The sequence below is a fragment of the Nelusetta ayraudi genome, unplaced genomic scaffold (genome assembly GCF_046127955.1).
Source record: "Nelusetta ayraudi isolate G7.1 ecotype Tasmania unplaced genomic scaffold, CSIRO-AGI_Nayr_v1 ptg000034l, whole genome shotgun sequence".
NCBI classification, from domain to species: Eukaryota; Metazoa; Chordata; class Actinopteri; order Tetraodontiformes; family Monacanthidae; genus Nelusetta; species Nelusetta ayraudi.
In genome coordinates, this window is record NW_027466084.1 from 3241445 (window position 1) to 3256803 (window position 15359).

Below are 15359 nucleotides of genomic sequence, written 5' to 3' on the forward strand. Positions count from 1 at the left end.
TAAAAACATATTTTCTGAACCCACCTAATTCAATAAATCCAAAGAGGGGTTCGGGCTCCTTGCAGAGGTGGTCTGAGTGACTCGCTGGGGAGCTGAATGCGCTGCTGCAGTTTTCATCCTTGCATCCACTGCCTGCGTCTCCCGCCACTGAAAGATCCATGGTGGCACAGGATGGTGCTGCGGAGCAGAAGCCGTAGCGGCGAACACGGCTGGGGTCGGGGGGGTGGGGTGAGAAGGTGTGTGCGGGACCCAGAGGTGACGCACAACAAATGATTTCCAATGACGCGTGAACACAGATGTCAGCATTGACAGCGGTGGGTTTGGTGGTGGGGGGTGGGGGGGAGCAGCGTTGCCCCAGTCAGAACAAAGCAAAACAACAAACTGGAAGAAACATCGTATATTTTGAAAATCTGACTACGCAATAGCTCACAACTGTCATTTAAAGTAAATTAACTACTGTCGCTGCTACATTATACTGTTTCGGCTTTGCTGATATTGTCAATCCTTTACGATGAACTTTATTAGCGCTGTGGAAATCGCTACAGTGCAGGTGCACCTCATAATTTGTGGCCAATATGTATTTTTTTTTAATCCATATATCTGTAGCGCATTACACCAATTGAAAGGAACCAACAAGGAAGTCAAATAATTTGCGTTTACAGCTGCACCCTGTTGGTGTCAACATACACCAAACTCAAGACAATAGCAGAAAATGTACGCGCAAGTTTAGATAAATAAGGTGTACTCACTGTGTAAAAGGAGGCGTAGCACCGCGCTTGGTGTGTCTGCCTCCAGTAGCCACACTGTTGCTTCGCTGGTGAATGACACATGCACACAAACCCCTTGCTTCACTCACCCCTCCCACGCCCACTCACTATTTTTTCTTCCTCTTTGGTTTATCTTTTTCTGTATGGCCTCGCTGTGTATTTGTTCACATTTTAAGCAAAACTTTGTCCTCTATAAGAATTTCATTTGTGTGTACATCATAAAACTCCCCCCCAAAAAAATATATTGTTTCATTAATAGTATTCAGACTCATTCATTCATTCATTCATCTTCTATACCCGCTTATTCCTATTCAGGGTCACGGGGGTCTGCTGGAGCCTCACCCAGCTGTCTTAGGGCGAAGGCAGGGTGACACCCTGGACAAGTCGCCAGTTCATCGCAGGGCCACATAGAAACACAACCATTCACACTCACATGCACACCTACGGACAATTTAGAGTGTTCAATTAGTATTCAGACTCTTACAAGCAATTTTAAAAGTGAATGTATTTTGAGGCCTTGCGGGAAGCTGTTACACACACACACGTATGTGCAGATACATTATGCATGACAATTACAAATGGTATAGAATTGTAGACTAGTCCCACCTGAAGCAGCAACTCCAACTGGTCAAACATGAAATGCATCTGAAAACATATTCAAAAAAAGATTCAACAGGTTTTCAACAGGTACCTGGTTCTTTGTTTTCGAAGAAGCAGCAGTAAATTGCTACCACAATTCTGATGAGATTTAACCTTAAACAAAATAAGTGGAAAATACAGAATTTATAAGTTAATACGAAATTAACAGAAAAAAAAAAATGGTGCGTTGCATATAAAACAGAAAAAACCATCTTGATCTTGGGATTTCTATCACGTTTATTACATGTAGGCAAGAAATAATAATGACATTAAATGAAAATATATATAATCAATCTGTAGTGTAATGAAATAATACTACAACTTAGAAACTTACATGATTTAGCAATTTGTGACATACAGAGTACCAGATGAAGAAATAATATGTACAGATGCAGATAGTCGACACACTTTGCAGAGCACGAATGACTGTACCTTTAGTATATACACCATGAAGGTAGGATATGAAAATGATGACGTTTATTGCATGAAAAGTGAAAACACAGGCTCAACTAGAAAACGTGTGCATACAGTATGTCTCCATTTACAGTGCACCCACGATGTGTTTATATTGAACTTTTAGGGTGAGATCTAGAATGACTGTGCACCAATCTTCAGGAATCATATTCAAAAAAGTATTGTGAACATGATTCAAATTGAAAAATAAGTTGCTGCAAAAGTATTGAGCAAAGGCTGTGAATGAGCGAAGCGATGGCCACATGATTTCTTTGTTTTTCATTTGCAATAAATTTTTTCAAAAATCTAGGATGAATAGAGATATGACATAAATCAAAATGGGGTGCTGTGTGTAGAACTCTGAGGGGAAGGAAGCTAATTTAATCCACAATGGAGTTACTTTACATTTGAGTGAGGAGTCTGAGACATGGGGAATGGATTCACAGTATTTGTCTGCCTAACACTGAAGTGCAGATTAAATCGTTATGTACAGTGTGTGCAACAAGTGCATCCTCACACACGTTGTTATGGTGCACCTCTACTTTTTCCTATCTATTTTGCTCATCATGGCCTTGACATCAACAGGAGCGGATGCAGCAGCAGCCTTGGCCTTTTCCTCCTCCTCCTGCTTCCACAGAAGGATGGGATGGATGCCTAGGCCTCGACTCTGAGCGTTTTGCTCCAGCTGGGCTGGGCTATAGTCAAAAAAGAAGGTAAAGAAGAAGGTAAGAGAAACTAAGTGTTTTTTTTTTTGTTTTTTTTTAATTAAACCATGAATAGAAACTGAAGTTAAGAATGACTTGTGGGTTGCTCCAGAGTTCAAGTACACACAGGTATAAAGACGAAAGAGAAATGAATAAGTCTTCCACAAGGATAACATTGTGTGTTTTAACTTAACCATTTTCCCCCCTTTAATTTTTTTTTACTGAAAACTGCCGTTGTCGTTCATAGCTAGCATCCTAGCATCTAGCTGTGGACAAGTCATGGTACGGCAAAAAGGGCCAATCTCAAATTCCCCATTCCAACCACACACCTGAAGTTATGAGCCTCCGGGTTCAGTGCCTTCTTCTGGATTTCCTTGTATACCGGTGACTTGAGGTAGCGGAAGAAAGTGTCCTGTAGCAAAGAAAACACAACAATTTCAAATCTGAAATGACTCCCAACTCCCTGCGTCATCAGCTATCACGACAACACTGCGACGCAACGCTATCGGGGTCCAAATGTGTCACTGAAATAACCTTTATGCACTGACCAACTGTTTATGAAATCCCATGTCATGAAATTCAAAGATCTGGTATATTATATAACATTGCATATAATGTACAGAGCTATAATTGAATGCCCGTATTTTCAAAGTACCAAAGGCCAGAAAATAAATGAAGAGGCGATTGTATCTGTGGTTGTTTCTACGTTCTGGAACTATGCCAATATTGAGATAAGAATGTGTAAAATGTTTCTGGTTTTCAAACAGATGGTCTATAAAGCAATTTCTGGGGCTACAAGTGTTTGATGATTTGATTTGTTTAACCATTTCTTCCTTTATCTGAAACAGTTGTTATATCAGACGTGAGCTTGTCTTCATTTTCAATTTGTATTTACAAAAATGCTCAAGGGTAGCTTGATCTGTCCCAGGACAGGCTTAAAATAAGCTTATGCTTATGACAACGTCGCACAATGCACTGTGTAATGGCAGTCAATCAACTGGGCAATGCACTGTATACCATCAAATGATGTGTTAAAGGCAAATCATTGAACAAAGAAGTAAATTAGCATTGAGTTTGTTTGATTTACACTATTTTATCTGGTTAACTTATCATAACATGTGACATAAGCAAAAAGGACCAATAACAGTAAAAAAAAAAAAAAAAAAAAGCTTTTTTCAAAACTATTTTACCAATAAACTTTTGTGAATGCCCACTGCACAGAATTATGTGGGATTTAGCAATGTGAAGTAATGGAAAGGGATTTGATGAAATGCTTTTGCTCACAATAAACAAAGCTTTAGTAAATCACTTAATTCAGTGAAGGTCATGTGACACGAAGCAACCAGTCGGGCGGATTCATTACAACTAGTGACAGAAATACCTTTTTCATGAGCAAGAAGACGTGTGTTTGGGCTGCTTCCAGCACGTAACGGTGAGGATGGTCCAAGCCCTTCACCGTCAGACCCATTGTCCTGCCGTCAATGTTGATCCAGCGGGGGGCACCAGGGGCGAGGAAGGTCCTGGAAACATCAACGCTCTGGATCAATAAGTTCTCAGTGGGCTACAAAATACGAAAACAGTCCAAAGGACCCGTCTTACTTGAAGATGGTCTCTGCTTTTGTGGACATGGACGATGCTGTGCCATACGTGAGTTCTTCAGCTGCCTCCCAGAAAGCCAAGTTTTCCCCTTTGCACACACACAAATGCATTTTCACCACTTTGATGGAACAAAGATTAACTAGCAGCACCGATTGAGTGAATCTCATTCTGATCCACCGCTGTGAATGAAACTTGAAGCAATAATCGCTTTGTATTGTCCGGACAGGAGGTGCATGCAATGAAAACCGACAGGTGCAAGAGGGCATATTGATCCCTTTTTCCCTTAAGGTGACTGAATAGTCATCTCATTATGACTGAAATCTCTCCTGGTAACAGGAAATATTACATTTTAATCAAAAGGACACTTTTTCCCACTATAAACTGAAAGGATGTCTGAACTGATGTTGACATTTATCTTCAGCTACAGTTTTGACAGTTTGGGAAAATAAAGACTCGATGGAAGAAAAAAAAAAGGTGACAAACATTGTCAGGGCCAAACAGATTTTAGTGAGGTCACCTACCCAACTCATCAAAGGACAATGATTAGCCTGGTTGTGTTTGTACCAGCTTTTCATGACAAAGCTCTGAGGGTTTTTTTTGTTTCAAAGATATGCATTGGAGGCAAATTGTGAACTCAAAATTGGCCCTAGGTGCGATTGACTGATGACAGTTCGTATGATGACAGTTGGGATAGGCTGTAGCACCCCTGTGACCCTGAGTGCCGGGGAAGCGGTAGTATAAAATGGATGGATGGATGGATGGATGGATGGATGGATGGATGGATTACAGCAATGCATCTACAATTGTCCAACAACAAGTTGTTCCCATGACACACTGGGATTGAGCTATTTCATGACCTCTGGAAAACACAATGATTGAGGGTAGGAGTAGCCATTGCCTTCCATATAAAACCTGTCATCTGTCACAAGTGCGGAAGGCTGTGCTAAGCACAAGGATAATGCAACAATTTTCATCAAGGGTATTTGAAGAATCTTTCTTTTTGATGACCTGTTGATTGATTGTTGAATGAGCTAGGTCTACATACCACTGAACTCCTTCTTGAGGAAGACCTTGAAGTCGTCTCGGCCTCGCAGGTCACTCAGCAGCTCGAAAAAGCTGAAGGACCAGCGCTCGACACGCATTTTGGTGGGAGCATCGACTCTGCACACAAACACAATGAGTCGGTCATTGACACCCTCGCTGCTCTGATGTAGCTGTGGCTTTGAAAACATGTGTTTACAAGGGTTATGGCACCACATATCCTATCTGAAAAGGATCGGCTAGATTAAAGCTGTAATGTAATCGTAAAGGTAAAAGCAGAATCAAGAAGAAGACGCTGTACCAGATGCATTCTGACACATACGGGTCACGTTGGATGCCTGTCTTATCCTATCATTTATCCAGACTGGAGAACTGTACACCAATTGTGTGTGGGAAAAAAAAAAGGACAGGGTTTTGTAGCAGGCCACCGCAGAAGTGTCAAAAATCTGCATTTAACTTTTTTGGACAGCAGGGGCCGCCGAAATTGGTTGCAAAGCGAAGGGCACACCTTCAACCTTCATGGTGGCCAAGCGCTTTACGGAGATGCAGCCAGCACCATGTAAGGCACTGCCAGGCTCAGTGGGATCAATTTAGGGTTCAGTGTTCAGCCCAAAGAGCTAGGATTCGTACCAACAACCCTTCAATCACTGGACGACTCTCTCCACCAACTGAGCAGCAGCCGCCCTTCTTTAAAGTCAATGGGACGGACACAGGAGGGACACTTAAGGATTTTGCTCTCAATGTTGATGTACACCAGGTTGGTGTAACGTGTTTTAGGATCATCAAACCAGGATTCTCAGTCTCGAGACCGACGCTACCATGAGGCACTGCAGTGGCACTGTAAGCATTTTTCATATTTGCCTGTCTTGTTGCAAATTCCGATCGAGGTCACCTTTGAATTCCAGAAGCTACAAAGCGGAAATGGGTATAAAATCATTCCTGAGGCAGATCTTACCTCCTCATGTTCAGAGACCAGTACGAGTCATTGTCCGATTGCCAGGGGTTGCTGGGTAAACAGGGAGCCAGGAACGGGTCGTGGTTTTTGTAGGTTGTCATGTACTTGACCAGTCTGCAGAGTCAGAGTAATGAAATAATGAAGATTATTCCAAGGTTTCTGAGTTTCTGTAAAATTTGCATTTACACCGTTAGAAAGGATCCCCAAAAGTCAAGAAACCGAAAGAACTTACGCTCCAAGCGACACGCTAGATTTGACCTTTGATCTCATAATGGCTTGTTGATAAAACATGTTCTAGAGTAAAAAAAGAAAAAAAAAGAAAGGGGGGAGGGGGGGGGGAGGCAGATTCAAGTTTGGTGAAATATTTTCAATTACATCTGTGCTCATACGTGAATAGAAATGTGCACTGATCACTTCCTATGGCCTCATTAAAGTCAACACTTGCTAAAAAAGTCAGAGAGAGTTCCGCTTACCTTACGCCTGTAGATGTCAAAGGAGAATTTCTGCAAGACGATTGGAACAAAATGTTATAACGTGGGCAAGTTTATATCACATTAATTGTACAATGCAGGGGATGGGTTTATCTGATCTGATGTTACACATACTGTACAGTAGCGTGACCAAAAACAGAAAAGTGCAATTACTGAAGCACAAGTACGGAAAAAGGAAACAGTCCCTTCAAGATCCTTGAGGGAAACAGTAAGGTTCCTATTAACCAAAGCTTTATAGGTGTGAACATGCGCGAGCACACACAAACTCGCAATGAAGCTCAGTGGGCAGACTGAGCATTGTGTCATAATATAACAAAATAATATGTGCATCCCATTGAGTGTGTTTGCCTTAATGAAAATGCAGAAATGGGGAGGCCATGCAAAACCACTACTTTTGCACCTGTTATCTGTTGTGTGGGAATTTTACTAGATCACCCACAAAACACAGAGCAACAACATGCGCAGTCTGTTAGCCTGGACAATTGATTTTGCGCTTCTAGTAGTTCAAGCCGTAAAAAATTTGGATTTAGACTTGACCACATTTCAAATGGACTATTAAAATGTGTGCACTAAACGCACAATGTATTATGTGCAGTTCTTTTTTTCTTTTTCTTTTTTTTTACAGTTGCTCCTTTGATGGTGAATTAAAATTCATTTTTACTATTTTTCACTCCTACTGTATCCTGAAGAGACCGTCTAAAGAGAGTTATACTTTTTGAGGATAAGTTTGTCTAAACACTTGAATGTTTTTGTGTTTTACAATGTCGTCTTCAGCAGAACAAGAGATCTGTTGAAAAAGAGAGGAAAAAGAAGGAATGGAGAGAGTAATTAATAAAACAAACAGGCAATGACAGTGTTGCTGGGTCTGCTTTACTAACTAAACGAGTCTGCTACCATGCTCGGCTTTAGGTTACATGTTAAAATGCATGTTCACTTCATATGCAGTCGTCTGAGTTTGTGCTTTTATTCTGAAATCTTAGGGAGGAGCCATGACATCAGACAATACTCAGTAAATATGAAGGGGGAAATCTAGCTTTTTGAAGGAGAGTGTGTAAATTGTGCACACGTGACATTGAGTGTTTGTCAAGATATCGGAAAACTCAACAGATTAGCTTTTGTGCAGCCTGTGCAAACACGCTAGTTTACAAAGTGTATTGCTGCCTTCCCATGGAAATGTACTGTATATCAACAGGCATATTAACGTGATAGATTTCTTTTTATAATATCAATAACAGTTTGCCATTATAATGAGGTTTTGTGTGATTCGAGAGTTTATGGCATTTTAATATGAAAATGTATCTTGCTATACCATTGAAGTAAAAGTTTAATAAAAACCAGTGTTAAAACTTTAGAATTATCATGTTGTAACATGTAGAGAATTAAATGTATTATGCTAAAATTTTCATTTTTCAAGAAATAGCGCAATCCTTTATATTATTGTTTTTTCAACAAGAAATAGCTCACTTCTCAAAGCATAAGCACTTTATTATCAAGAATATTGTGCCTTATCCCCATGACAGCTGAGATATAGATGATAGATGGACGGATGGAGCTTCAAAAAATAGCCAGTGCAATGCTGAGTGCCTATTTTTGGTTTTGAATAAAGAAATAAGTTACATTTTTTTTTAAGATGGAGGCGTTTTATTCCAGCAGAGCTTAGACATGAACACAAAACAGGAAAAGGGGGAAAATATTTTTAGTTTCTTGCCCTGGTGAAAGAAATTGTCAACCATGAAAAAAAATGAAAAGAAAGAGTGAGAGGACGAGGGAGGTCCTTGTTCCTAAGTGGCTGCGGATAAAAAGATTAGCTCAACTAAACAACTCTCATGTTAAACCACAGTGAGTTTCTTAAAGGGCCAGCTGACTCCACTCTCCCTCTCCCTTTCCTTCTATCTGTATGTGTGTGTGTGCGTGTGCGCGCGCGCGTGTGCTTGTTGTTTACTGACCTGTTACCTCATCTTCATTGGGATCAATAAGACGGTCTGGGCCACAGTCCATAGCGCTGTTGGTTCGACGCTGCACAACAAAGTATAGGATCAGCGCACAATTGACTGACCACCATGACACGAGTTCCTCGGCCGTTAGAGAAACGACTGACCGTCATAGTCATTCATCATTTATCTCACTGAGATACAAGGATAAAAAGCACTGACCGGCGGCCTGTGTACGATCCAGTAGGCTCTCTCCTGACAGTCAAACACCACACGGTCGGGCTTCTTCCTGTCTTGGCCAGCTCTGGTACCAAGACACACACATGCGAGTCACACACACACACACACACACACTAAACTGTCCAGAAAGCTCCAAAAGCTAAGAAGGAAGATCTTTGCTGCTTGAAATCCTGATTTTTTGCCAGTTGTTTTCAAAAATACCAACCTGCATTTTTTTTGGAATAAAACGATACAAAATCAACTTTTTGTGTACCAGATTAATCAATCCACTTGTTCCACTGGATGATGGAGTGCTTATTACCTGGTGAGGCAGGTCACCACAGCACATGTGATTATCAAGGTTCAGCGGGTGAATGTTAATTAAAGGCGCAATAAGCCTTGCCTAGTCTTGAATGTGATGTGAGTGATGATACAACCCTAAGCCTAGTTACCACAGCTATGCTACCATATTATTTTTCCAAGAGGTCCATTATCAGTGACAGATGTATTATAAGAACTGGATACTGGACTAGCGATTTTTCCCCAGTGGCCAATCGAGGTACTGCAACCGAAAACCCCATACAGCCCCAAAAGCATTTTTCCCATAGACCACAATGCAAAAAGAAACACCTGTAAAAATGCTAACAGGACGACTGCACATATGTGTGTGTGTGTGTGTGTGTGTGTGTGTGTGTGTGTGTGTGCGTGTGTGTATATGTATATACAGTATATATGAAACGGCCAGGAAATCACCAGAGAAGAGTTTATATCCAGCCTGATGGCTCATTCCGATTGGCCGATGTGTCCTGATGTATAACATGTGTTAAAGAGGCATGATGGGAAGTGACACAACCATACAGTGCGGAACCAGAAAACCTTTTGGCGTATGCACTGGGTGAATGAATCCTCGGAAAGGGTTGCACTGAACAGAGGTGACAGAGTTCTGGTAACAGAAGGAAAACCTCCAGATTTAGATTTATATCCAGCATAATTTTAGTGAACATTAAAGTGGAGCGTGTTTCACGCTATTTGAGCGTGTTTTCGGAAGGGCGGCAGGGCGACTGTTCCGACGGGCCAGAGGAGGAGGGGGTAGCTCACATGCTCCAACATGCACGAGCGAGCAGCTGGCCCGGCTTTGTAAACAAAAGGATGGAACATCTTGATGTCAACAGACACGAGGGGCGGCGTGATGTGACGCTCTGCTCCAGATGAAATAACACCACTGGAACTTCACGTCATTTTTTTTGTTATCTTACATCTGACAATGATGAATAGTCGCTTATGGCCCCTTTAAGCAACTACTACAGGACCCCAAAGAGACGAAATAAAGCTCCAAAACATACAACCTGCAGCATGACCGTTCAAAATGACTATTGTTTGAAAAGCCTTGAATGACGCGCTCAATGCGCCTGCGTTGTCTAACTTTAGGGACCCTTGTCCCTAAAGATAAATGTTCAGAAAATGAAGATTTAGTTTTCACGTACTTGTACTGCTCGGTGGCCTGCATCACAATAAAGTCCCACTTGTGGTTAAACCATTGGTGGAGGTGATTGTAGTGGGCCTGTAGAAAACACAAATACAGTCAATCTGTGATGGACAGATTCATCGGACTCGGACACTTTCCAAACAGGATCTTTTTTTTTTTCATCACAAACCTGTTCGTAGGTCTCTAGCATGCCTTTCTTGCGGATGTTCCTCTTGGCCAGGTATATGGCTACAGTTAAGGCGGAACAAAACAAGCATCAGAAGCAGGGATTTTTTCAATTGCGTTTGCGCCCTCTACGAAAATACCCTAACTGCATTTGCCTTGAAAAAGGAGTATGACCTTCATGAAAAAAGGTTTATCAAGAAAGTTTTTGAGATCCCAACCGTTTTCATTTTATAAGCCTTTAAAGTCACGGTGCACTCACACCTAAAAATGGCTCAACATCGGGGCATCGGCAGGTGTCAGGGGGAATCAGCAGGCTCAGTCCTGCAAACGCTGCTTGCAGCTTTAATTATTTTTGTAATTTCAGAGTCCAAGAAAATTGGCCAGACCTCGGCCTTCTTCACCATAATCACTGTCCCATATCATAAGTTGCTATTTGGAAAGCATGGGAAGCACCTGAGCGAGAAGATGCAGCGAAACACTGTGTTTAATGTTTACAATTAAGCTTCGCAAAGATATGGGGATACAGCCAAGAGATCATGTCGGTTCTTTGAGCAAGCTGTCTATAACGACGCACACCATGCAAAATTGTTCTGCACCGTACAGACACTGGACTTACCATAGTCAACATCCTCCGCAACCCATTTCTGAGTAGGCCAGAAGTACGGGGTCTGAAAAGAGTTAAATCGTAGGTTAGGTTGATGTCACAGTAATAACTGTGGCTGTATTATCTAACTCATGTCTTTACTTTAATTATGCTTTTATGTATACGTCTCCTCAAGGATCTCAACCCCTTGTGGTTCTGTACCCCAGTAGAGCAAAACCCCAACGAATCAAGTTTTAAAGCAGTTGAAAATCACACTTTCTGTTAAGGTCCGTTGTATAATGCATAATGAGTGCATTCATTATAATGCATTCATAATGATTTATAAAAACATATCAGAAATCACATATGCATTTTGTGCAATATATTACAAAATTGACCTTCAGAAAGAGTAACTAAAATCACCATAACTCTATAAACCACTGAAAGCCCATAATAATATCAGAATGTGTCACATACCTATGACTCTTATGTTCCAAAAAAAAAAAAAAAAAAAAAAAAATCAAGCAGTTTGTGATGGTATGCATTGAGTACTCCTTTCAATTCTAGTCTTTTTGCAACCCTTTTGGCAAACATTGGTTTTGGCACTTCAACATTAATCTCCATCTTTATATACAGTCAATGGCTCTAGAATATTGACGATTTTGGAAAAGTAGAGGGGACTTTAAAAAGCGAAAACACCAAAACAAACAAACTTTAAAACTTTGAACTTGACTAATGATGCAAACAACCCACAGCATATCTAAATTAAATATTTCACGGTAAAAGTACCATGACTGGACGATGCTCAGGTTTCAGCACAGCTAACCCCTGCCCAGAGCTCCAGCTCTTTATCTCCTTCAAGAGAATTGACTGGGTTGGTAGGTATGTATAAAACAATGATTGGAAAATGTGTCTGATATGGACCTTTAAACTTCTCCATTAGGAAAAAAAAAACCCGCTTTAACGCTTTAATAATATTTACGTTCAGCAATGTGCAGAGCACAGCACAGAGTCTGACTACAGGCGGCGCCAAATATCAGAGAATTTCAATTTTACCTGAAAACGGTAGAGGGTCTCATCGTTGCACATGACCAGCTTCTTGTGGTTCTGCAGTGGGTAGACGTAGCCGTAGGCCACCAACATGGTGCCGAAGGCCTGAGCCTCTGGAGCAAAGACAGATGGTGGAATGAAGTGACAGAGGTCATGATATGACATTTTTTTGTTAATGTTTAAATTTTTCACAACTTTCATCTCTGTTTTTTTTTTTTTACTGTACCCTCTGGTGTCATCTTCATCTTGTTAGCTATCCATGCCACGATGTCTTTACCTGTGTGGGAACAAAGACTGGAGATCAAACACTACACAGACAAAACCAACAGTTCACACATGTATCATCATTATCATTCTCATCATTAATATACCATTTATTTGTTTTATGTTATTGTAACAGCAAAGGATCCAAAATTCTACCCATGCTTCACATTCAGCCGGATTTCTGAGACACAATTCTCAGATTTCAGGTAAAACAACTGCAATGTGCATTATTTATATACAGATGTATTCAAGAAGGGTCAGATTTGAATTGATTTTATTTTTATATTATCTTTATTTCTATTCTATCCATCTGTCTGTCTATCTATCTAAAACCAATGCTTTGTTGGACTTCCACAAGAGGCTTAATTGGCTATGTTGTCACAAACCTCAAAGAGGTATCAGGATGGTATTAGTGCCCTTTGTGACATCACAAAGGTTGTTTTTTGTTTTTTGTTTTTTTACGTATGAATTTGACATTGTAATTTGCTACTTCTGTCTCAGTGTTTCTGCATGACAGGAATGATGGACGGCCGAGATGAGAAACGCTCATGGCCAGATAAGAACGACACCACCAATCTGGATCTGCGCCACACAGAGTGACACCCAGAAGGCGCCGCAGGTCATGTTGGGATGAGGTCGACGCAGCCCTGCTGACCTTTGGCCTTGTCTTAGACCGGATAGAAACGTTTAAAGCCCCTTTGGCTCAGAGAGCGTGGCCCTGATCTCATCCAATTGGGGGCTGCCTTATTTAGCCTGTGTTAGCAGCTTAGACAAAGATGCAGGCAGTCAGTGTCTCCACAGCGTCACTGCTGGACGGCCTTTCATCGCATTGAACGCGTCGCACTTTTTGATTTGACTACTCTCAGTGTAAAATTTCAGTGCTCCTCACTGTTGCAAAGTACTTATTTGGTTCATTGACTGTGCATTTGGAAATAATCTCAGCGTCCATTCAAACTATATTTTTGTGGAAATGTTAACATTCAGCCATAGATGGAAAATAATTGACCTTAAAATAACGAGGATGCTGCCAACTGAATTAAAGTTTGTGCTGTAATCTGTTTCCGTGTCTTAGTCTTACCAGTGATTACATGTGGAATGGTCGTGACATTCAGCTTCTGCTCGGAGCCCTTCACCCCACTTTTTGTGTCCTGCATCTCCACCACGGTGGTCTCCAGCTGAGGGGAAATTTTGTAAGTCAAATACACTGAGGCACGTAGGCTCAGCGATAAGTCCTGAATAATATCTAATGCTCATCTTCATATTTTGGGCAACTGGTTAAATCCCTAAATCAAAAATGCTTGAAGCTAAATTGTATTTTTTCCCCCCCCCAGTGTTATTATTATCAATATTATTATTTAGAGGTAGCAAACCAGAAAACCTTCTTTTCACTTTTCACATCTGATTCTCGTCTTGACTTTGTCATAATTCTTCTCATGGATATGCATTTTAAATTTACAAATTTTAACCACGACTAATCCTTTTTTTCTGACGTGGCATATGCAATGAATGAGGGGAATGCTTCACATTTCCATGATATAATTCAACAGTACGTTGTTACGAGGACAACTTCTGGAACACACCCATGGAGGGGGCTTTTCACAAGGCAGACGATCCACCTCTGGGTGATGTGATAGTGTCAACTGTTTGGTGCAGCAGCAGGTTTCATAAACTCAGCTTTTCCAGTCGAGCAGGTTCCAAATGCTGCTTTTGTTCTTGGGTTAAAGTTTATAAATAAAGACCTTTATGTTCTTGTAGGAATTGATTCCATGACAACTCAAACCTTGACTGATGGTTAATTTTTAATCTCACTACACCTCAGGCCTTGTATGTACTTTTTGCACAAGTGCTGAACAAAAAGAATGAACCTTACACTCCTCAGGACTTGTTATCATTCCACAGTCTGTCTATATAAACACTATGTAAAACATAGTTGACACCTGGTTGCCAAAGCGCAAAGCTAATTGGCTTTCAGGCAGAATTAGAGATGATCTTAAACAAGCTCCTGTGTGTGGCAAGCCAAGTGGAAAATCTTGTCGAAATACTGAAATAAGCGCGAGTGCTGTCTTGACCGGAGTTTAACGATTCGAATATAAAGAGAATCAATTCCGTTTAGCCATACTCACCTTTTTCAAGCAATGCACACGAGACCTAAAATGCTGTTCCCGGTTTGGGCGAGCATTCCTGATCGTCATTTTGGCCGACTGAAGAAAACCGACTCGATATAATCCAAAAGTTTTATTAAGCTGCGGTATTCCAGTTCAATTACTTCTGCTGAGAGAGAAGTGAGCGCATGCAGAGGACTTACACACAGCCTTTCTGTGTGGGGATTGAAAGGCGAGGATGGGAAGGATGGATTTATCCACCAATCAGCTGCAGGAGGCCCCCGCGCTCATCCCTGGTTATGGAAAAAAGTCCATGTGTGGTTCTTAAGTTAACCTGTTTAAAGAGGGTAGTCATGACTGATTCAGAGTTCAGCTTTGTTTGAACATGTGTGAAATTAAGAATACATTCATATGCAGAAAGGCAGCCACTAAGAAGTTTACTTGCTTTTATTTTTTTTTATTTTGCTCACAACACATTTTGTTTGGCTGTCGGAGCAATCTTAAAAAGCCTAGCGTGCAACACTTAGCAGCGTTAAAATGCTACTTAAACTGTTTTTACTTCTGTGTAAAAAAAAAAAGAAAAGAAAAGAAAAAGTAAACACTAATGTGAGCCATATGAAGCTGAGGATGGTCAACTGAAGCAAAAATAGAGACAGCTACTATGTTATATATGGACTGAAGCTAAACTGAGCCATTCAATTTGACCTCCAGGCTGTGGCAAGTGTTCATTTGTAATCCTGCTAAAGGAGGCGAACCCTGAGTCCAGTTAATAGATGAACAGATGAGGAAATCAAACATTCCAGCAAAATGTACCTTTTCCAACTTTTTAGTTTATTTTTGTACATGTATCTCTGTGTTGCGTGTTCTTGGGAGTGCTGGCTTAATTTCTGCGTTGTACTGAATCTGAGAA

At 40.9% G+C, this 15359-nt stretch overlaps 1 protein-coding gene across 1 annotated transcript; it reads right to left on the bottom strand.

Annotated features, from left to right (window-relative positions):
• Positions 1-1942: 1942 nt before the first annotated feature.
• rgs9a (regulator of G protein signaling 9a) lies at positions 1943-14991 on the bottom strand. Its single transcript, XM_076032508.1, has 17 exons — positions 14471-14991; positions 13426-13522; positions 12310-12360; positions 12090-12196; positions 11067-11118; positions 10455-10513; positions 10284-10360; positions 8803-8884; positions 8603-8665; positions 6632-6661; positions 6391-6452; positions 6159-6272; positions 5208-5323; positions 4163-4250; positions 3945-4083; positions 2893-2975; positions 1943-2554 (listed from the first exon to the last, which is right to left on the bottom strand). Exons 1-17 carry the CDS (start codon positions 14537-14539, stop codon positions 2398-2400), a joined length of 1446 nt encoding a protein of 481 aa, XP_075888623.1. The 5' UTR covers positions 14540-14991; the 3' UTR covers positions 1943-2397.
• Between the last annotated feature and the right edge of the window lie 368 nt (positions 14992-15359).

Excerpts from the sequence above, each read along its gene's own strand:
- rgs9a (XM_076032508.1), bottom strand. The coding sequence starts at position 14,539 with ATGACGATCAGGAATGCTCGCCCAAACCGGGAACAGCATTTTAGGTCT. Across the intron at positions 13,523-14,470 it reads GTGTGCATTGCTTGAAAAAG|CTGGAGACCACCGTGGTGGA; the intron begins GTGAGTATGGCT and ends ATTTCCCCTCAG. Across the intron at positions 10,361-10,454 it reads TGCTAGAGACCTACGAACAG|GCCCACTACAATCACCTCCA; the intron begins GTTTGTGATGAA and ends TGTTTTCTACAG.